This window comes from Bubalus kerabau, chromosome 2, assembly GCF_029407905.1.
Source record: "Bubalus kerabau isolate K-KA32 ecotype Philippines breed swamp buffalo chromosome 2, PCC_UOA_SB_1v2, whole genome shotgun sequence".
NCBI lineage: Eukaryota > Metazoa > Chordata > Mammalia > Artiodactyla > Bovidae > Bubalus > Bubalus kerabau.
Window position 1 is genome coordinate 175952903 of NC_073625.1, and position 23086 is coordinate 175975988.

The 23086-nt window shown below is 42.1% G+C and overlaps 2 protein-coding genes across 5 annotated transcripts in view; one reads left to right on the forward strand and one right to left on the reverse strand.

Annotated features, from left to right (window-relative positions):
• The window catches only part of COPB2 (COPI coat complex subunit beta 2), a 33099-nt gene extending 31657 nt beyond the window's left edge, over positions 1-1442 (forward strand). The window contains exons 18-22 of the mRNA XM_055569533.1: positions 15-107; positions 193-373; positions 559-627; positions 770-841; positions 1079-1442. Coding sequence (XP_055425508.1) covers positions 15-107; positions 193-373; positions 559-627; positions 770-841; positions 1079-1174 — 511 coding nt within the window. The 3' untranslated portion in view covers positions 1175-1442. The remainder of the gene's footprint in view (positions 1-14; positions 108-192; positions 374-558; positions 628-769; positions 842-1078) is intronic.
• A 557-nt stretch (positions 1443-1999) lies between these two features.
• MRPS22 (mitochondrial ribosomal protein S22) lies at positions 2000-16320 on the reverse strand. Of its 4 annotated transcripts, none has more exons than XM_055569537.1 (8): positions 16207-16320; positions 11806-11969; positions 10548-10712; positions 8601-8744; positions 8209-8292; positions 6847-6992; positions 3099-3207; positions 2000-2128 (listed from the first exon to the last, which is right to left on the reverse strand). In XM_055569537.1, exons 2-8 carry the CDS (start codon positions 11932-11934, stop codon positions 2033-2035), a joined length of 873 nt encoding a protein of 290 aa, XP_055425512.1. In that variant the 5' UTR covers positions 11935-11969; positions 16207-16320; the 3' UTR covers positions 2000-2032. The 4 variants fall into 4 exon arrangements, with proteins under 4 accessions (XP_055425512.1, XP_055425509.1, XP_055425510.1 ...); XM_055569534.1 differs by lacking the exon at positions 16207-16320 and adding an exon at positions 16016-16194; XM_055569535.1 differs by lacking the exons at positions 3099-3207; positions 16207-16320 and adding an exon at positions 16016-16194.
• Positions 16321-23086: the final 6766 nt, after the last annotated feature.

The following is a 23086-nucleotide window of genomic DNA, read 5'->3' on the forward strand; positions in this document are numbered from 1 at the left end:
TCTTTAATCTGTAGGCTTGATGCTTGCCTGGAGCTTTTGATTAGAACTGGACGACTGCCAGAAGCTGCCTTCCTGGCACGGACTTACCTACCCAGTCAGGTTTCAAGGTACAGACTTTGCATTTTGGGAGGAAATATTTCAGATAAAAACAGAGTCCTTACCAATCTCCCTTTGATTCCATATCTGTAACAGGGTGGTGAAACTTTGGAGAGAAAACCTCTCAAAAGTCAATCAGAAAGCAGCAGAATCCCTTGCTGATCCAACAGAATATGAAAACCTTTTCCCTGGATTAAAGGAAGCCTTTGTTGCAGAAGAATGGGTGAAGGAAACGCATGCCGACCTGTGGCCAGCCAAACAGTACCCACTTGTCACCGTGAGTGCCTGGGGCGCCTGATTTTGCGTAACTTCAAGTAGAAGGGCATTCACAGCTTAAGGTTTTAAACTGTACCACATACGTTCTGGTTTGATTGAGAGCTAGTATTTGGGATTTGGGCTAAGTTCATAGATGAATTATGCTTTCAGAATATTTCATTCCATCATTGCTTCATTCCCTGATAGCCAAATGAAGAAAGAAATGTTATGGAAGAGGCAAAAGGCTTTCAGCCCTCAAGATCTACAGCTCAGCAGGTCAGTAGACTGCTACACAAGATAGTCTGGTTGAGATTTGTTGATTTTAAGTACCATCTCCCACTTCCTAATCCCGATCAGTCTTCCATTTGGCAAAAACTTCGAATTCCTGAACAAATTCCTTTGTTTTGTGGATTTTCAGGAACTTGATGGGAAACCTGCTTCTCCTACTCCTGTTATCGTGACCTCCCAGACAGCCAACAAAGAAGAAAAGGTACTGACATCATACCCAGCTTCCCGTTGGACCCCAGCCTCACCCTGTCTCCACATGAATGTGTGCTAGCTGCGCAGGCCTGTGTTTTAAGTGATGTAATCAGTTTCAGAGCAGGGGCTTTGAAATGGAAAGATACCCCTTTCCGACTGTTGGTTTAGTTCTCTTTGGATCATGAATCACAGGTAACTCGTCGTTAACACAGTACTACAGAACTCACCCTCTTCCTTTTGTTTGCAGAGTTTACTTGAGCTGGAAGTAGATTTGGATAATTTGGAATTAGAAGATATTGACACAACAGATATCAACCTAGATGAAGATATTTTGGACGACTAAATAATATTTCCCGTTTACTCAACTAAACAGATCATTATTATGGACAGGTATCGATCGTCACCCTGACCACCATGCTTTGGACTCTGAGAAACTCCTTGCATTTTTTATATGTAGACGCTGTCGCCCACTAGGAGCACAATGCCCTCATCTTCGGAGGAGTTTATGTGCAGCATCTAAATCACTGTTCCCTTATTAACTAAAACAGCTGTGGGCTTTGATTTTTTTCATACTGTCATTGGACCGTATCTCATAAAATCTTTTGAATTAATGAAGATACTTTAGAGTTTCCTTTCTGCAAAATGAAAACAGGATTCCAGTTTGGCTGAGCCAAAACTACACCTCTTCTAGGTATCAGCCCATGTTCTCTTCTCTTTGAATAACTATTTTCAAATAGCATCACTCATATTTTTCTTAGTATTGAGTATCCGTGCTAGACCTCACTGCATTATTCCCCTTATTCTATATAGCTTTCTTATGCCTTCCTCTGACTTTGTCTGGTAGTACCTATTTCTAGAGTCAGCTCCCCTGACCACATTAAGCTGGGCTCTGTTTAAATTACCAACTGACCCATTTGGTAACACAGAGACATAGTACTTTTATTCTTTCTTTTTACACTGTACTCATCATCTGACATGATTAGAGAAATTCATAACCAGGCATTTAAATATACTTCAGTTATCCTCTCATAGCCTCGGAAAGTGAGTGGAGTAAACAGTTTTTTCTTTGTATTTCTGATAGAGGCACTATTTAGAGTCTAAAAAACAATTTTATAAGGAACTCTTAATTTTGACATTTTTTTCAGTATTGACAGAAAACCAGCTAGAATTTAGTAAAATGAAGTTTATTTAAAAAATATTTTTAGGAAGCTGCAGAACTGCTAATGAATGCTTCTTGGTAAGCTTGCAGTGTTAATTCTATATATGCTCCCTTCTGTGCTTCTGTTTTTGCAAAGACCTGTTTAAAAAAAAAAAAAAAAAGTTTTAAAATAGAGAATATACTATTGATAAAGTTCCTAGTGAAGTCCCAGTTTAAAAAACCCTCCACATTTCACAATATTTTTCTGATTACCAAACAATAAGCATACTACATGGACAGAAAAACAGTATCACAGTTAAAGCAACCTAATTCCAAACACCAGAAGTTGCCGAACATGACTGTCATTTTTCAGAAAAAAATTAAGAAAACCTGACACTGCTGGATCAAAATGAGAAGCATTAGGTTCAAGAGAAATCCAGAGGATGGAAGTTAGCAAGATGATTTTTCACTTTAAAGAATGGGCTTTTCCTACTCCACCTATAATGTCATCACTGGTTGTTTTTATCCTCAGTAAGCTTTATAACTGCTTTGCAGTAGCATAAAGTAATATTGGGACAGAAGCCAGATCCACAAATACATGTCTATTCTGAGCATTATAAAAGATGAAAATCATACAACGGTTTCCCCGCATCCTGAAAAAAATCATCGCAACATTTACAGAGAAATCTGTGTAATCCCATAGTTTTGAGAGCGATACAGTTCCAAAATGAGAACGCACTATCCTCCCTGCTTCTGGACAGGAATGTGACCAAACTGGGGGACATGTGCTCCAAAGAGCACAGGAGCTGCCACCCCACTATCTGAACTCCTTGGACTCCAGTGGCAGCTGTTTCTATTGTCCAGGCTGAAGAAATACGGGGCTCTAATCACTCTGGTTTAAGACCACGAATCTGTGTGTGTGTTGGTCACTCAGTTGTGTACTACTCTCTGCAACCCCCACGGGGTGTAGCCCTCTAGTCTCCTCTGTCCATGGAATTCTCCAAGTAAGAATACTGGAGCAGGTTACCATTCCCTTCTCCAGGGGATCTTCCTGACTCAGGGATTGAACCCTATGATTTCTTCACTTCACTATGAAAGTGAATAATGAATGTCAAAGAAGTCCCTTTACCTTAATTAACTGTAATCCCTCAGCAGCCTGCTCTTTGGCCTCTTGAGCTGACTGGCCATCAGGATGGAGGATGTGATAGAGCTGGACCAAGCTGGCAGCATCATCAACTCTGGAGGGAAAGGGTTTACTGTTATAAAGGGTTTGTTGTTTTCGTTTTCTTTTTACATATTTAACTTTATAGTTTTCTTCTTCGGCTTCACAGTCCTATAAAAGTGTATGCTGAACTTTAAATTACATTTCAAACTTCCTTTGGGCCAGAGGGAAAAAAAAAAACTTTTTTACAGCCTTCAGTTTCATATTTTCAAAGATTTTCAGGAATATTGGCTAGTTTAGGTTTCACAGGACACGAGTCGATACAGACGGGTACCCAGATTATGAAAGTGAATGTATTAAAAATGTGGCTGTATCCTTCCTGAAAGCAAAGCATCATTTCTCATAGAAACAGTGTTCTAACAGTGGGTGATTTCCAGGCTGGCCCGCATCACCAGCAGATAGTAATACAACTCAGAGGGTGGGTCTGTACTCTCATCCCACATAAGCCAGAGGCTGGTGGACATGGGGATGCTCAGTCCACTTGCCTTCAGGTGCAAACTAGCAGTGACATCTGCTGAGGAGTTTTCATTGAGACTCTGAATTAGTGGATAAATGCCTCTGAGAGGCATCTAGAAGTCCAAGGAAAGACTCCCAAGCCACCTGTCAATTCACAGGATCCTGTTAGTTAAAAACCAGCATCCCAGGGAAGCAAATTTGAAATTATGCACTCTAGATAGAAGAGAATTCAGGTTCTTCCTCAGCAATCTGTCTTGTCTGTCTCTTGTCACACAACTACCCATGATGAAGCCAGAACAAGAGCTCAATTCTTACAGTTTGTATTTAACCTTTTGAGAAACCTACAGGCAATTTTTATCAACATTAAAACTTTGCCTTCCCCAAACTAAATATCACACAGTCAACAACTTCCTACCATTTGCCACCTCAAAGCCCTTCTAGAGTGGAGTGGGAGTGGGGTAGAGAGTTTCTTAAGCCACGGTGACCTTAGAGAAATGCTCTGGGCTCATCCCAAAGCCCGTTCACCCTAAAGGTCATCTCTTGGTAAAACTGAGAAAACTAGAGCTGAGAAACCAAACTTTCCAGAGGAAAAATATTTGTTTAATGTTCATTATCAATCTATTGTGTTTGTTGTACTCTAATAGTTCAACAAACGTGGCAACAAAAGATAATATTCTCTTAAAAGCTAAGCATGTGAGTCCATAAAGAGCTTAACTGGGTTTCTATATCTTGGTCACAGCAGGGCTTTACGTTCATGCTACCGTATAATACCTGTTTCACAGAACGATTTAGCTTCAAACCCAGGCTGTATTTGAAATTAAAAGCAAGTAAATCCTCATGTAAAAAAATGTTTTAAAGCACCTCAATTCAAGACCAACAGCGGAACTTGAGCGTGAAATCTGTGCAGAATTCTGGCATGGGCTCCATTTGCCAAGGATATGCACCCTCTACTGTTTAACCTGGGATTTGCAGCACACTGTCCTGAGAATTCCCACAGGCAGTTTTACTCACACAGAGCAGGAAAGGTTAAGTACTCAAAATTCCCTCCCAGTATGCAAATACGGCCACCCACTCCAGTACTCTTGCCTGGAAACTCCCATGGACGGAGGAGCCTGGTGGGCTGCAGTTCATGGGGTCGCTTAAGAGTCGGCACGACTGAGCGACTTCACTTTCACTTTTCACTTTCATGCATTGGAGAAGGAAATGGCAACCCACTCCAGTGTTCTTGCCTGGAGAATCCCAAGGACGGGGGAGCCTAGTGGGCTTCTGTCTATGGGGTCGCACAGAGTCGAACACGACTGAAGCGACTTAGCAGCAGCAGCAGCAGCATGCAAATGAACTGCTTCAGATGTAAAGCTTACATGTGATAAGTATTACTATAATAACTTATGAGTACACATTAATAAATAACTCTAATTTTCAGCGAAATACATTTTGTGTTGCTCTAATTTCTTGCAAAAAGCATTAAATAATTTCGGAACATTTACAGCTGAGAAGCTTTAAATTCATTCACGGCTAATGTACCTAAAGGCAAGTCATTTTTGAACATGCTCATGATCACCAGCAGCCTCCTGCTTATGTGGGATGAAGGCATATTTCTGCTCTCTGAATTGGATTACATGATTATACACACATGCTGGTGAAGAGGGCTGGCCTGGAAATCATTTCCCATTATGAATGTTTCTACGAGAAATGATGCTGTTTCCATATGGACTTTCTTAAGACAATATGGAACTTTCTAGTTCCAAATGCCTTGCCTTTGTGTGAATGGTTCAGATTACATGGAGGACAGATAGACTGAGTCAAAACTCCTTACATTCAAGGTGACAATAATCACTAACCCTTCCTGTGACCTTCTTACTAGAGCCATGATTGTTTCCTTTCCTTGCCATTCTGACCTTTAACTCAACCAATGGCAAGATCCTCAAAAGACAGCTTTCTCTTCAGTGTCAGTGTCATCACAAATCATCAAGTATTATTTCAGCTAGAAGGCAGGGCACACACCAGTTGTGTACTAAAATACAATAGAAATTCTTTGTTTTATTCAACTTTGAAAAAAACCTGTAACCTTTTTAACACCTTAAAAATCTTGCAAAAACAAGGAGGATCAAAAGCAGGAGTATTTTCATAAATGATAACTTTTACTGAAAAGCACCCAGCAGACCTTATGTCTACTTCTTTGCATTTCCTGTCTAATCCCCTTGTTCACTGGCAAGTTCACTGGTACCCAGAAGCACCAGCAAGGCTAGGGATAAGTAAACGTACAGAGTATACAGCACAGGTCCAGAGTCATTTACTCTTTGAAAGAATCTAGCCATGTTTACATGACACAGAAGCAAAGACAGAAAACTGGGTTATACTGGAAAAACAAATCCATAAATAAACTGAAGTAAGTGAAAGCTATCACTAGGCGTGCACGTGTGTTCAGTTGCTTCAGTCATGTCCAAATCTTTGAGACCCCATGGTATTCTCTATCCATGGTATTCTCCAGACAAGAATACTGGAATGAGTTGCCATGCCCTCCTCTAGGGGATTTTCCTACTCCTGGGATTGAACTCATGTTTCCTGTGTTGCCTACATTTCAGGCAGATTCTTAACCACTGAGCTACAAGGGAAGCCCTTATCACTGGGCAGTACACTGTTATCACTGGGAAAATAACATAGATTAAATACAGGTTTGCCAACAACAAAGGTCCGTGTACTCAAGGCTATGGTTTTTCCAGTGGTCATGTATGGATGTGAGAGTTGGACTATAAAGAAAGCTGAGCACTGAAGAATTGATGCTTTTGAACTGTGTTGTTGGAGAAGACTCTTGAGAGTCCCTCGGACTGCAAGGAGATCCAACCAGTCCATCCTAAAGGAGATCAGTCCTGGGTGTTCATTGGAAGGACTACTGTTGAAGCTGAAACTCCAATACTTTGGCCACCTGATGTGAAGAGCTGACTCATTGGAAAAGACCCTGATGCTGGGAAAGATTGAGGGCAGGAGGAGAAGGAGACGACAGAGGATGAGATGGTTGGATGGCATCACCGACTCAATGGACGTGGGCTTGGGTGGACTCCGGGAGTTGGTGATGGATAGGGTGATGTTGCGGTTCATGGGGCTGCAAAGAGTTGGACACGACTGAGCGACTGAAATGAACTGAAATACAGGTTTACTGTAATGATAGAATTTCTTTACTTACTAAGATCATACTTACAAATCTCTCTGAATCTGGTCAATCAATAAACCATCAATCTTTTTCTTATTTACAAAATACCAAGCCATTCCACCGAAGTGTCTTGTTGAACGTAAAAGGTCATACTTTCCACATTTATCTATATCTTCATAGGTCTGATGATGAACCTATCCATACAAAATGCAATTTTTCAGAAATACAAAAGTAAAAGTGAGCCAACATTACTGGATATACATCCACTAGCATGCGAGCTGTCCAAGAAAGTATTAGTAAACCAGGTCTCCTGATCCTGCATCCACTATCAATCATTAACTAGCAGGTATGATTAAGGACAGCTCGCCACCGGAAGTGTGTGGAACCTGGAACAAGTCTGCCAGACATTTATAGCCATATCAATTGCTCTTCAGCAGCCATGCACTATATATGAAGCACCTACTATATATATGGACCACTGGAAATAACGGACTTCCACTTCTCCTTTCCCCTACCCAGTCAACTATCCCATTCCATCTTACTAATTAATGTTCCTTCAGTTCTTCCAGACTGATCTTAAATGAGGACTCTGATGAGGGCATTCCTATATTAAAAAGGCTGCTGACTGAAGTCCAGATTTGTCAGCCTAGCGTCTGAGGTTACCTGTGATATGGCCCCATCTACCTTTCTAGCTTAATCTTGAACCACTTCCCTAGGTATTCACCGCGTGTACAAGCAAAACAGATGACTGGCCATTTCTCAAGTCTACTTTTGTGTCCTGCCTATTGTTCGTACTTTCCTCTCTACCTGAAATACTTCTCCATCCACTTGCCACAATGTTCCCTATCCTCCTAGAGCCCTCTTAGGCCTTCCCTGAGAGCATGTTGCAGCCTTCTCTTAGCAGCTAACATCTTAGACCTATGGTGGTGATTATACTTCCCCACGATCTTTCCTGGACTGCAAGCTTCGACAAGGCTCCCTATCCTAGTTCATGTCATCACCTGTACCTCCACAGTAACACCTTATACACAGAAGGTACTATATGATTATTAAATTGCAACATAAGGCACATACACTGCATTTTGGCAAGCTTTAGTAAATAACTTTCCTGTACAATAAACTGAAGAAAAAATCTCTGCCATCAAGTTTGGGTACTAACTCTATCAATTTTTAGCTGTGCAACTTTCAGCGAGTTACTTGACTCTAAGCTTAAGTTCTCTCATCCTTAAGGGTTGTTGAAAGGATGAAAATATCTATTTTGTGTACATCCAGCACTGGACAGGTGCTCAGGCATTTCCCTTTTCCTCCCCCTGTATTGAAGTTTATAACCTAACTCATTGTGTTGGACTAAAAAATCTTACTCATAACCATACTGACACCCATACTTTAGAAACTATAAAATATACTCACTTTGATATAGTCAGCAGAATCTGGCTCAAACTGGGCAACGCAGAGATTGAGGACATCAACATGCCGGTCCTGACTGTACATGGTCTAAACCCACATAGCAGAGATGGAATTAGATGAGAAGAAAAGAAAGTGCAACATCTGTCTGGACACCATGACAGCCCTGCCCCTCCACACACAGGCCACATCTGTGCCCAGCACGAGGGAAGCAGAAACCACACACAAACCACATGTCACACCTGGATTCAAATCCCAGCTAACCCAACTACAAGACAATGACCCTACTTACCATTAGAAATGCCTGTGTTTATCAAAGCAAAATACCCAGCAGCACCAGAGCCAACAGGTTCAACAAAGAAATCACCACCGCCTCTATGACCCCAAAGTCATCTTACCTGAAGATTTTCTTCCCTGAAAATTACTGGTGTTAAAACTCTACGGCCTTCTTTGGGGAAATAAATTTGAATCATGCGGTCCCGTTCTTCCCAAGAGGCTTTGCGTAGTGTGCCACTTGGTTCTCTGACAACAATAAAACGCTCCTGAAATAGAAAACACAAGGATGAGTTTGTGAGGGCTGATTTTTATTTCCAGTGTCCCACTAAGCACCATTGTAAGAATAACTTGCAATCAGTAATATAAAATGCAACGGGCAAACAAAATGCAATCATGTGTATGATCTCAATAATAATTTTAAACCTCAGATTTGGCGAGATTTGATACTTCCTTCACTAATCATCCCTGATAGCTCAGTTGGTAAAGAATCCGCCTGCAATGCAGGAGACCCCGGTTCGATTCCTGGGTTGGGAAGATCCCCTGGAGAAGGGATAGGCTACCCACTCCAGTATTCTGTCCTAGAGAATTCCATGAACTGTATAGTCCATGGGGTCGCAAAGAGTCAGACACGACTAAGAAACTTTCAGTTTCAGTTCAGTTCAGTTCACTAATCACTGCAGTGCCTCTGACAATCAAAAATCTAATGAAAGTATTCACTAAATATGAACTACAGTCCTAAAGTGAGTTGAACGCATAAAATGATTCAACTAAAAAAAGTTGATTTAAGATTCATCTAAATCCATTTCAGAAAAAAGTGCTATAAACCTTTTTAAATTGTTTTCTTATCCTAAAGTCTCACCCAGATAAGACTTGACTATTTTATGGTCCATATTTAAAGTCACAAGGATGAATGGAACAAACCCAAGAATGTGGAATCTTACTTCCACACCTCTGCGATTCCTCATTCTGGCAAGAGACAAATGTGTCAGAGAGACTGACTGGTGCACCTGCCTCTGGTCTCTTCACTCTTAACTGCCAAATCCCAGGCCAAAGGATGCTTCCTTCACCCACTGGGTGAACTCCACTCACTGTCTGTACCACTCAACTGGCAATCTAATTTAGCACAGGCAGCGTTCTTGACACCTCATAGATACTGTTAACATTGTTTCAGAACTAGAAAAGGTCAGGAACTGGATTATAATTCTTTACAAAACCCAGAAGGACTTACACAGAGTTTTGCACACAGCTGATAAATGCTACACATCTGATTAATGTTTAACCAGATGGTAGTGACTCTCAACTCTTCAGAACTTTAATAAGAGTCTCTGAATGTGTTTTAAGCATAATATAATTAAAACTTTCATCAAGCACTGCAAACAGAAAAAAAAAAAAAAATAGATGGTAAAGTAACACAATTGTTCCTCAAACGGATTTTGGCAATTTGAATTCCAAGTTCCTTTCTCCCTTTCAGGTTATAGAATGCTCCCATAACCAGCCTTCACAGCACTGCAAACATATATTAAAATACTTCAAAGCAAAAATTCTAATAAAATGAAACTCTGATCCCATTCATTATGTCAGATATACAGGTGACTGACATACAGACATGGACACTGCTCACATCGCGTCTTCTAACCATAATCAATATGATAAAAATATTAGCATGGGGTGGCCCTTTTTTCAACCCTATCACTATTCAATATTCTATTGCAGTTTGTGGGCTAAAATGCAAATTACTCTTTTCACTCATTAATTGAAAAGGCTCAAACACAAAACTAATTATTTTATTTTATAAGTGCTAGAGTGTTCTTTTGGAACTACCAATCAAGTGAAGAGGAGCTAGACAATAAAAACTACAGCAGATGAAGTGGTACCTAAAAATTATCTGGGCAAGTGGGATATTTTTACTGCAAATTCTGAATTTTTACTGCAAATTCTGAAAAGTGAAAATCCTTTGAAAAGTCTGAGCTTTGGGGCATCAGCAAGCATTCCATCTTCTCAAAAAGCTTGAGCTTTTTGAAGTCAATCTAGCTTGGGCAGAATCATTTTGCGATTAGACATATACTTACCCGATGTGGTATGCTGTACGATATATCAGTAAACACATATTTGGCTGTTTCGGTTCCTTCCAAAATTTTATCTTCGGCTAACACATCATTTATTGGTGTTCGCTCTTCCAGAACTGGTGGCATTTTTAATCTGACTTTAGCTGCCTCAATCGCCTGTCTTGTAGCCTAATGAAATAAAATATATCTTAGGGAAAGCCACAAAGTTACAGACCAAAAGGATCATCTGACAAAAGCAGATACTAATAAAGAAAAGTGCTAAAGACTTCAGACAGAACCTGTAGGTACAAATAAGTGAGTGAAAAGCCAAACTTGGGCTCCTGGGCCCTGGCCTTTGTCTCTGTGATGAGAACATCCGTCACAGGCTCAAGCACTCTCAAAAACAGCAAAGGGAGGCTCTGAGACAGAGCCAGGCCACAAGAGCCACCCAAAACAGGACAGAGGACTTCACTTACTGGGTGCTTACTACGTTCCAGATATTGCTCAAATACTCTCAGTGCACTTGGCTCCTTTAATGCCACAACTACCCATATGAGCCAAGCGTTACTATTTAGAGGTCATTTTATGAGAAAGAAAATAGAGGCACACAAATGTTAAGTAAACTGCTAACAAGCTGCAGCACTACAATTTGAACCCAGGCAATTTAACTCCAGAGCCCATGCCCTTAACCACTGAGCACAGTGCTCCATGCCATACGGCTGACAGTGGTTCTCTGAGAGATGAAAGGGGCCTTTCACTCTTCATGTGCTATATACTTTTGGGTATTTGAACTCTGCTATGGCTCTCAATGATTTTTGAGTTGAAAGAAAAGCAACAATATTTCACATATTCATACATGAAAGGGTTTTCACAAAGCACTCAATACCCATGACTGCAGGAGGACACCTGCCTGGAACAGAATACTGTTCAGAGGATCTCACAATCTCACCAAGCCTCAGCCTTAAAGCAGCTCACAACCAATGTTTCTACAGGAAGGAGGCTGGAGCAGGGAGGACAGAGGAAGGATGCTAGGCTGGTTTTGGAGCAGAGGTGGTTCCGCCTGATAGCCCGACCTGACCCATATGAGCAGTCTGTCTAATTCTGGCAATCTTCCCTACTCCTCTCTGCCAGACTGCACAAGTTTCTTTTCTCAGTTCTGTGCCTGGAAATCCCCCTCATTAGTACCTGTAGAAGAGCAACTATCAGAATCTGGAGGGACCCTGAAAATTTTGTTTAATCTTTTAAAGAAAGATATTCTACCAATATTCCTGCATTCACATACCTCTTCCAACTGTGCCTGGGTCATTAGCTTGTAAGTTGGTGGCTTCGTTTCTTGTATTGCTGGCTTAAAAATCTTCAGTAAATCCAAGCCTGTCATCTTGATGAGTATGCTTTGGACTTCCTCATCCATAAAAGTAGGTTTCTTGATCTTTGGGCTACCAGATTCTGTTAAATAAATTTTAGTAAATAAGATGGCAAAAATGACAAGACAACAAGACATCTAAATGGAAAAAGTCAATGATAAAAATGATTAACACCATGTCTACCTCAGTATGCACAATGCTAATATCTACAAAACTCATTCATTCATTTAAAATTTACTGGACATTCACAATGATCAAGATACAGTTTCTGCCAAAAAGGCACTCAAAGTCTAGTGAAGGAAGCAACAGGATAAAAGTAGTTAATGCAATATTAATGACAATAACAGTTACTGCCAACCAAAGAATTGTTTCCTATCTGACAGGAGTTACACACATTTTCAGGAAGGCTTACAACAAGCCACAAAGTATGTATTGACATCCCAGTTTTGTATATGAGGATATTGGAGCCTTGCTAAAGACAATTAGCTATTAAATGATATACCCAGGATTTAAACCAAAGTTTATCTGATTCTAGAACCTAGCTCAATTTCAATTTACCATCATGTTCCTCAGAGTAAGTGCTACATACAAGGGAGGTACAGGGGGTTGTGTGATAACAGAGACTGAAACTAAACTTAGCTTGGGAGCAGAGAAAGGCATGGTAGAGTCAAAGAATGCTTCCCAGGGGCCCTGAATAGGGCAGAGAAAAAAAGGGAAGGAAATTCTAGGCTGAGGGGTTCCAGTAGGAAAGAGAGGCCTGGATCACTGGACACGATACTGAAAAGGCCATGTGATGTTATGGAAGAAAGCTGGACAGGAGCGGAGATGCAGATCTCAGCTCTGCCCGCCCTAGTATGCCTATCCCTTTGCCCAGCCTCCATTGCCATTGGGGTGGGGGAAGCCATTCGTCCCAGCCACCTCGTCCTCTGCTGGTCCTATAAATGCTGGTGTCCCACAGGATTCTGAACTACATTCTTCTCTCCCTTCTCACATTCTTGATGGATTATCTCCTAACCTTCTGTAACTATTAATTACCTAGGGACTCTAAAAGCTGAATCTCCAGCCAGATCATCTTCCATCCAACTACCCAACGGACATCTCACATGTACTTCAATACTGCCAAAGCAGAACTCATAACTTCTCTTCTGTCACAAACCTGCTTTTCCTCCTATCCTTAGCACCATCCAATAGGTCACATGGGCCAGAAATCTACAGCCATTCTTGACTTCCCCACTACCCTCCACATCTAGCCAATAGCATCAGTAATAAAAACAGTAATGTTAACAGCTAACATCTGTTAGATATTTACTATGTGCCAGTACCTACTAATACTTTTACATACTTGGTACATTTAACCCTCATAACAACCCCGTAAATACTGTGATTAGTCCCATTTTTACAAGAGGACACTGACACAAATCAATTGCCTGTTACATCTTATAAATCACTCTTTAACTCTCTATTTCCCACTGCCACTACCATAGTCAAGGCCATCCTATCTCTTGCCTCAGCCTTCTAACCTGTCTCCTTTCCTCCATCCTGACCATTCTCCACAGATCAATCACAGTCATCTATTAAATATGTAATCCAAACAACAGAAAAGATTAACAAAATAAAGAGGTGGTTCTTTGAAAACATAAACAAAACTGACAAACCTTTAGCTAGACCAAGGGAAAAAGAGGACCCAAACTAACAAAATTATAACTAAAAAAGACATTACAACTGATACTACAGAATTACAAAGGATCATAAGGGGCTACTATGAGTAACAATATGCCAGCAAATTGGACAACCTAGAAGAAATGGAAAAATTCTTAGAAACATACAATCTACCAAGACTAAATCAGGAAGTAATAGAAAATCAAAGAGACCAATTACTACTAAGAAGACTGAATCAATAATAAAAAATCCTCCAGTGAAAACAGGCTCAGGACCAGATGGTTTCACAGGAGACTTATCAAACATTTAAAGACAAATTAATGCCAATCCTTCTCAAACTCTTCCAAAAATTGAAGAGCAGAAAGCACTCCCAAACTCATTTTATAAGGCCAGCAGTATCCTGATACTGAAATCAATAAAGGATACTAACAGAAATCTACAGGCCAATATCCCTGATGAATACAGATGCAAAAATTCTCAATAAACTACTAGCAAACTGATTCAGCAGAACGTTAACAAGATCATTCACCATGATCAAATAAGATTTGGGATGCAAATATGGCTCAACATACTCAAACAAATCATTATGAAACATATTCATAGAAAGAAGGAAGATTTCTTTGATAGATGCAAACAAGCACGTGACAAAATTAATGATTTTAAACTTCTAACAAATTAGGTAAAAAGGAACACACCTCAAAACAATAAAGACCATAAATGACAAACACACTGCTAACATACTCAGTGAGGAAAGGATGAAAGTCTTTTCTCCAAGAACAGAAACAAGACAGAGCTGCCCACTCTCACCACCCTATACAACCCAGTACGGGAAGTTCTAGTCTGAGTACTCAGCCAAGAAAAACAAACAAAAGGCATCAGAATTGAAAAGGAGTAAAATTGTCTCTCTCTGCAGACAACATGATGTTATCTATAAAAATCCTAAAGACTCCATCAATAAACTATTACATTAGATCAACAAATTCAGCAAAGTTGCAAGATACAAAATCAATATCCCAAAACCAATACCATTACTATACACTAACAACAAATTACCTGAAAAAGTAATAAAGTACCAAAAACATTATAATATTTAGTACTAAATTTAACCAAGGAGGTAAAAGATTGCTTTGCTGAAAACCACAAAACGTTGATGAAAGAAATCAAACATAATAAATGGGCAGGTACCCTGTGTTCATGGATTAGAGAATTAATATCACTAAAATGTCCATACTACCCAAAGCTATCTACAGATTCAATGCAACTCCTATTGACAGTTCAACAGCATTTTTTACAGAAGTGGAAAAAAACACTTGACAAATCTGTACGGAATTGAAATCACAAGACACCATGTGATTGCCAAACCAATCCTAAGAAGAACAAAGCAGGAGGCATCACACTTCTAGACTTCAAGCCATTAACATGTAATCAAAACAGTATGGTCCTGGCATAAAAAAAGACACATAGACCAAGAGAATAGAGAGTGCAGAAATAAACTCATGTATATACAGCCAACTAATAATTGAAACTGTGTCCTCAGAAGACTTTGTGCTCTCCCAAGGCGACAGCCCTGTCTTGTACTGGTCTCTGGCACCCACGGTCTCTTACAGTGCCTGACACACAATAGCGCTCAGCACCACCTCTCACCTCAGACCACCTCACCCATTCCCCCCAGCTTCTGTTAACATTTTTACTCCAGTGTTTCTCACCTTATATGTAACTGCATATCTGACACCTCCACTTGAATTTCAAAGGCATTTCAAATTTCAAATGTAATGCATCCAAAACAGATGTTTAATTCCACTCCCTTTCCCATCTCATTTCTCCTACCTCCAAAATGGGTTCCCAAACTACCTGGGTTCAGTCTCATTTCTGGACTTTTGCTTATGCTGTTTCCTGCACTTGAAATGTTTCTTGTTTTCTCAACACGATTAACCAAGTTTCAACTGTGGTCACATTTTCTAGGAAACCCCCCCTGCCGTTCCAGCCTAGTTTAAGCGCCACTCTTCTCTCCATTGGAGAAGGAAATGGCAACCCACTCCAGTATCCTTGCCTGGATAATTCCACGGACATAGGAGCCTGGCAGGCTACAGTCCATTCGGGCGGATATAGTCGGACACTTCTGAGCGACTATTATTCACTCACTCCTCTCCATCCCCAATCACAGTCCAGGTCACACTGCACTGCCTCTTCCCACTGGACCACGACTTCCCTCGAGCAAAAACCGGTGTCGGTCTTAGTTCCCCTTAACCCCTAAACTTAGCTTGGTGCTCTACGAAGAGCGGAGCTCAAGCAGTGCTGCTTAGGCGAGGGAACGAATCAACAAACGCGGGTGACGTCCGACAGGATAGAGCCGCCTGGGTCTAAGGACGCGCCACGGGAAGAACTGGGGCCCCCGCGTGGGTCTCGTCATCTGAAGGGCTCTAGATCTCCCAGAAGAACGCCCCAGGGGACGCCTAGCAGGTCACTCACCGGCCTCGGAACAGAGCCCACGGCATGGCGTTCCCGCCCCGCAGACCCCGGGCAGAGGCTGGAACAGGTCGCCGGGCCGGGGCCGAGCGCGGGCCCGGAAATAGACTCGCCCGGCACCCCGAGAACCTGCATGGAGATTCCACAGCGATAAAGACACTCTGAGGGTCGCCATGATTATCCGGGTCACTTACCCCGGAAACGGCTGAGAAAGAGTCTGGGTCTCACGCGGTTCGCACGGCACCCTGGGAAATGTAGTCTAGATGAAGGAGGAGGAGGAAGCGACGCAATTCCTATTTATAAAACAATAAACTTGTTTACAAAACAATAGATTGTTTCTTGTAAACAGCTCGTTCACACGTAAAAGGTGTTTATATGATCTTTTTTCTGGACCTTTCCTTCGTTTCCATGGCTCTAAATAACAAATTCTCACTTCCTGCCCAAACCTTTTCTCCCAGCCCCAGGTTTAAATCCAACTGCCTCAGCATCCTACTTTTCCATTCAAAAGTCTCACGTCCCCCAACCCCGCCCCCACCCCGCCCCACTGCTGCTACTGCTACTGCTAAGTCGCTTCACTCGTGTCCGACTCTGTGCGACCCCATAGACGGCAGCCCACCAGACTTACCCGCCCCTGGGATTCTCCAGGCAAGAACACTGGAGTGGGTTGCCAAATAACACCTGATTCCAGACCCCGATTGCCATGGCACCTATCATTCCCCTTCAACTCACACACCTTTTTCTGTCTCAGAATCTTAAGTCTCTTTTGCAGCTCTTATCTTAATTTGTGCTCAATTATTTTGCTCATTTATCTACTTGCTTATTTTTCTCATGCCAAGATCACCCAGCCTGGTACATATGCACACAGGAAACATTTGTAAATGACTAAATGAACGATTAGAGGATCCTGTTATGTTCTTCCCAGTTGTCCAGATGTGCAGGTTTTATCCTCCCCTAGCCTGGTGCCCGTGCTAACTTATTCCCAACATCTGACTAAAAAGAGGCATTAAGTAAACGACTATTTGAATTTGCTAGACAGATAAACTCATCTTCTAACCTGACCTCATCATTGCCCAGTTAAGAGCTCTGTTTATGAACTCATACCCTATTTGGGCAGGGAAAGAGAGAGCCCTAGGCTTGGTGCTGCATTCAGGCATGACTGCTGCCCAATATGTCCCAACACTTCCTCTCACACCTACAAGATAAAAGGTGTCAGGGAGTGCTAGTGGGATGCATGCAAGTGTCTCCCAGCCGTGTCCTTTCTCTGAGAATATACCACCTACTTTCCCAGAGGATAGGCTTCTGTGGTTGTGTTTGTCTTATTAACATCCTCCTAGATAAAACTGATTGGACAATGAGTGGACACCTAATGCAGGAGAAATGACTCATTGGATGTTGCATTAGTTCCCTATACTTCTGTAGCAAATTATGACAAATTTGATTACTTAAAACAACAGAAATCCTCTCACAGTTCTGGATACCAGTCATCTAAAATCAGTATCAGTCAGCTAGGTCAAAGTATTAGCAGAGCTGTGCCCCTTTTAGAGGCTCCAGGGGAAAACCTGTCTCCCAGATTCTTGTGACTGCAAACACTCCTTGGTTTATGGCTGCATCACTATAATCTCTGCTTCACTGCACCTTCTGTTCTGTGTCCAACTGCATTTTACCTCACTCTGTAAGGTTATACATATGATTGCATTTAGGGCCCACCCAGATAATCCAGGATAATCTCTCCATCTTCAAATGCTTAATCATTTTTGCAAAGATCCTGTTTCCATATAACGTTCATAGGTTACAGGAACTGGGAAATAAATATCCTTCCAGGAGGAAGAACATTTTCAGCTGACCACAGCTGTGCAGGCACCAAGCAGATTTTATCTCAATATTTAAAACTCAGAAACATAGTTGATGGCAGAAGCTTAAAATGGGTAACTGTTTAGAAAAGTTTGGAGCAGACTTTTCCAGCAATATGCTCACTAATCAACAAGCAGAGAGAATGCCAGTCTACAGAGAAAGGCAGGAAAAGGGATCAGAAACATAAATGGCAAACTAGGGTGCTTGAGGAGAAGGCAATGGCACCCCACTCCAGTACTCTTGCCTGAAAAATCCCATGGACAGAGGAGCCTGGTAGGCTGCAGTCCATGGGTCGAGAAGAGTTGGACACGACTGAGCGACTTCACTTTCATTTTCACTTTCATGCATTGGAAAAGGAAATGGCAACCCACTCCAGTGTTCTTGCCTGGAGAATCCCAGGGGCGGGGGAGCCTGGTGGGCTGCCGTTTATGGGGTTGCACAGAGTCAGACACGACTGAAGCGACTTAGCAGCAGCAGCAGCAGCAGGGTGCTTGAGAAAGAGAAGAAGGGAGGGGTGTGCTATCTTGCCCAGAGATGCTCCCACCTTCCTGTATTAACCTCCTTTTCTTGGGCCACACTAAATTACTGATGGATTACCAAGATTCTTAATTTCAGCTGTAACCTTGGGCAGATGCCCACATCTTTCAGAGCCTCGGTCTCTCACCTGAAAACTGGGTATGATGATAGTACTTATCTTGCAGACTCTGAGGACAAAGTATGTTCAGGATCTAATGCCTGGTGTTTCCAAAGGGGATGCAAGAAGCAAAAGGTCATGTGGCAGCAAGTTGGTGGCTTTCTGAAGATCTTCACAGGGAAAGCTTTACAGCATTATATGGTTATCAGTTAAGATTCTCTGGTTGCAAGTGACAGAAATCTTTCTTACAAAACAGAGACAGAAGTGATGGGAAGGATACTTAATATCTCACAGAGTTAAAGAGAAAGCCGAACAGCCAAGTCTCAAGAAAGACTTGAAGGATGGAAGCTCCAATGTCCCCAAAGGCAAGAACTTAAGAGAAATTGCTTCAGGATGTCAGAATGACTTGATTCCAACTCAGTTGGCCCTCTGAATCCACGGATTACAAATCCACAGGTTCAACCAACTGTATGTCAAAAATATTAAAAGAAACAACATTTTTAAAAGTTCCATAAAGCAAAGCTTGAATCTGCCATATGTCAGCAAATATTTACATATCATTTACATTGTATTTACAACTATTTATATAGCTTTGGACAGCAAGGAGATCCAACCAGTCAATCCTACAGGAAATCAACCCTGAATATTCATTGGAAGGACTGATGCTGAAGCTGAAACCCCAATACTTTGGCCACCTGATGCGAAGAGTCAACTCATTGGAAAAGACCCTGATGCTGGGAAAGATTGAGGGCAGAAGGAGAAGGGGGTGACAGAAGATGAGACGGTTGGATGGCACTACCAATTCAGTGGACATGCATTTGAGCAAACTCTGGAAGATAGTGAAGGATAGGGAAGCCTGGTGTGCTGCAGTCCATGGGGTCACAAAGAGGTGGGCACAACTTAGCACAATACACAACTACAACAATATAGGATTTACGTAGTATTGGGTATTATAAGTAATCTAGGGATGATTTAAACTGTGAGAGTGTGTGTATATTATAAGCAAACAGTATGCCATTTTATGTAAGAGACTAGAGCATCCTTATATTTTGGTGTCTGAGAGAGTCCTAGAACCAGCCTTCTGTGGATCTTGAGGGATGACTCTACATGCTTCCCACCAAATTTAAGTTCCTGGTGAGAGAAGCGGATTGCCCTGGTGGGGCTGTTTACTTGGAAACGGGAAGTTGATCCTCCGACAGTTCCAAGACAACCTGGCTGCATCTAGCAGTAGGATTCATCAGGTAAAATATGGGAGAGGGATCACCAGCTCTGTGGAGCAAGAATGAGTCCTATTATTTGTATAGCAAAAGCATAGTGATGTTTCAATTACTCAATTGTGATTTTACAAGGTCTGAACTTTTCATTATTTCTCTAAAGGGACTAGGATTTTGCCCTGGTCTTTTAGAATTCTTCAAGATAAGGGTGTGAAGATAGATGTCAGGGAGAGGGATGACAGAGACTGAGGGAGAAGGGTAACAGTTTGTACAATCCAAGAACCCTTTCAATCTTTAGCAACACCCTTGCAACTTCCACATAATCTTCAAAACCCTATCTTTGAAGCTGTCCCTAAGGGCCACATGTGCCCCCATTTTTTTCCTCGCCCAGAATGTTTTCCCCTGCTCCTGTTCAAGGTCCAAATCTCCAAAAGTTTCCCCCACACACAAATTCCAAGGCCAAAGCCCTTCTGTGCACTGAGAAGGAACCATTAGCAAGGGAAAGAGTAAAGTGAGAAGAGGTACATGATGATGGGAGGTTCCCAAAGAAGCTGCAGCAAATAAGGTCTAAGTGGGGACAATGGCCTTTGATGGGATGGGGCCTTTGTACCAGGAGGCAGGGAAGTAAAGATGGTGGAGTGTGGATAGGTTTTGAGTGGAGAATCAGAGGGCCTTCCTGATTCTCAGCCTCTCTTCTCTGAGCAGTGGAAAGCAAAGTCATTGGCTGAGAAAAGGCAGGGTTGTATTGGGAGCTGCAGGAGTGAAAAGTCTGAAGGAGCTGGTGGGGGCTGTGCACAAGGCTCTGATGCTAGAACTTGAATCCACCCAGTCCACCAAGTAGTGGGAGGGTCTGAAGCAGTGCTAGAAAGGAATCAAGATCTGGAAGCCAGGAAACTATTCCTGCTAGTTCTGGAGGAAAACGGAAAATACTTGAAGATGTGCCTGGAAGCCTGTGCAAGGCTGTACCTGAGCAGAAAAACCGTGAGCAATGGTGAGGATGTTATCAGACATGACAAAGCACCTTCCCACTCACTCAGACCACCTTCCCACTCACTCAGAGCACAGACTTCTCATTAGTCCTGTGTGTCCTCATGGCAGACTGATGAAGTAGACAAGGCAGATACTGATATTCCCATCTTCTATACATAAGCTGAGATTCTGCAGAGTTAAGGGTCTTGCCTAGGGCCACCCGATTTAGAGACAAGGCTATAAACTTTGTGGTCCCTGGCAGCCGTTACAATAGAAAAGCTCTGCTTCAAGTGTGTTTAGTAGGGTGAGGAAAAAACACTGATAGTTGCAGAAATAATAAAGACTGAACATGGCCCAAAAGAGAGCAGGTGGGGAGACTGTCCTCCCCCACAAGATGATGGGGTGGATGAGTCAGTTCTTCCAACCCTGGAATTATCTGTTGATCCTCAACTTTCCACATGACACTCTGTCTCTTTCTTCTGACAGCACCTACTGAACTACAATTATACCCCAAACTGAACACTCAAAACAGAAAATGATTGCCCAAAGCCAAGGCTACATCTGTCTGTGATGATAGGCAGACTCTCTGTCCTATGGCACAAGGACATGGATATCAAAGGCACTTAGGCCAGCTTCTTCCTGCCATTCTGGAGCCCCACCATGATGCAGGCCCAGAGGATCACCGCCTGTCACAGCCACAGTGGATATGATCTATGATAGCAGACACTTGGCTCCCCTACTCGTGAGAGCTGGCTGCTGTCAGGTTTGGTATGTGGAACATTTTGTCTGAGGGATATGCTGGCCTGGGTTGAAAGTAATTCCCATCAGCTCAGAACCGGGTGGTCTGTCACAAGGTTATTTTTCAGTTCGATCTGGACTCAGGAAGTCTTTCGGACTGAGAGCTGATATTTTCAAAGGTTAATAAGCCCATCCGAGATTTCTTTCATGGGAAAATGTGATGCATCTGATTGCCCTGACTTGCATGCGGTTCCCAGATCAGGACCTGAGCATTATTTCACTTCAGACTCAGGACTGCAATGTCCTCAAGATGCTTGGGGCCCAGGATGGGAGAAGCATTGGCTGCTACTACTGGAAAGCCAGATAGGACAGAATGTATGGTCTTAGGACGGCCTTAGTGTGTGCCTGTGTGTATGTGCACATGCAGTGTGTGTGTGTTTGGCTATACGTGTCACACAGATGTTTATGTGAATGTTTGTTTGTCTTCAGGAGACATGTGTTTGTGCATGTGTGTATGTCAGGGTGGCCAATTGGTGTGAAAGTACGTGTTCAAATATGTGTATACATGCATGTATGTATATGTTATTTTGAACATGTGTGCATTTGGGTGGTCTTGTGTATGCACTGATGCACATTTGGTTCAGTTCAGTTCAGTTGCTCAGCCCTGTCCAACTTTTTCCAACCCCATGGACTGTAGCATGCCAGGCTTCCCAGTCCATCACCAACTCCTGGAGCTTACTCAAACTCATGTCCCTGGAGTCGGTGATGCCATCCAACCACCTCATCGTCCATCATCCCCTTCTCCTGCCTTCAATCTTTCCCAGCATCAGGGTCTTTTCCAACGAATCAGTTCTTCACATCAGGTGGCCAAAGTATTGAAGTTTCAACTTCAGCATCAGTCCTTCCAATGAATATTCACAACTGATTTCCTTTAGGATTGACTGGTTGGATCTCCTTGCAGTCCAAGAGACTCTCAAGAGTCTTCTCCAACACCACAGTTCAAAAGCATCGATTCTTCAGCACTCAGCTTTATTTATACTCCAACTCTCACATCTATACATGACTACTAGAAAAACCATAGCTTTGACTAGATGGACCTTTGTTGGCAAAGTAATATCTCTGCTTTTGAATATGCTGTCTAGGTTGGTCATAGCTTTCCTTCCAAGGAGCAAGTGTCTTTTACTTTCATGGCTGCAGTCACCATCTGCAGTGATTTTGGAGCCCCCTCAAATAAAGTCTGTCACTGTTTCCATTGTTTTCCCATATATTTGCCATGAAGTGATGGGGCCAGATGCCATGATCTTCGTTTTCTGAATGTTGAGTTTTAAACCAATTGTTTCACTCTCCTCTTTCGCTTTCATCAAGAGGTTTTTTAGTTCCTCTTCACTTTCTGCCATAAGGGTGGTGTCATCTGTGTATCTGAGGTTATTGATATTTCTCCTGGAAATTTTGATTCCAACTTGTGCTTCATCCAGGCCAGCATTTCTCATGATGTACTCTGCATATAAGTTAAATAATCAGGGTGACAATATACAGCCTTGATGTACTCCTTTTCCTATTTGGAACCAGTCTGTTGTTCCATGTCCAGTTCTAACTGTTGCTTCTTGACTTGCATACAGATTTCTCAGGAGTCAGGTTAGGTGGTCTGGTATTCCCATCTCTTTCAGA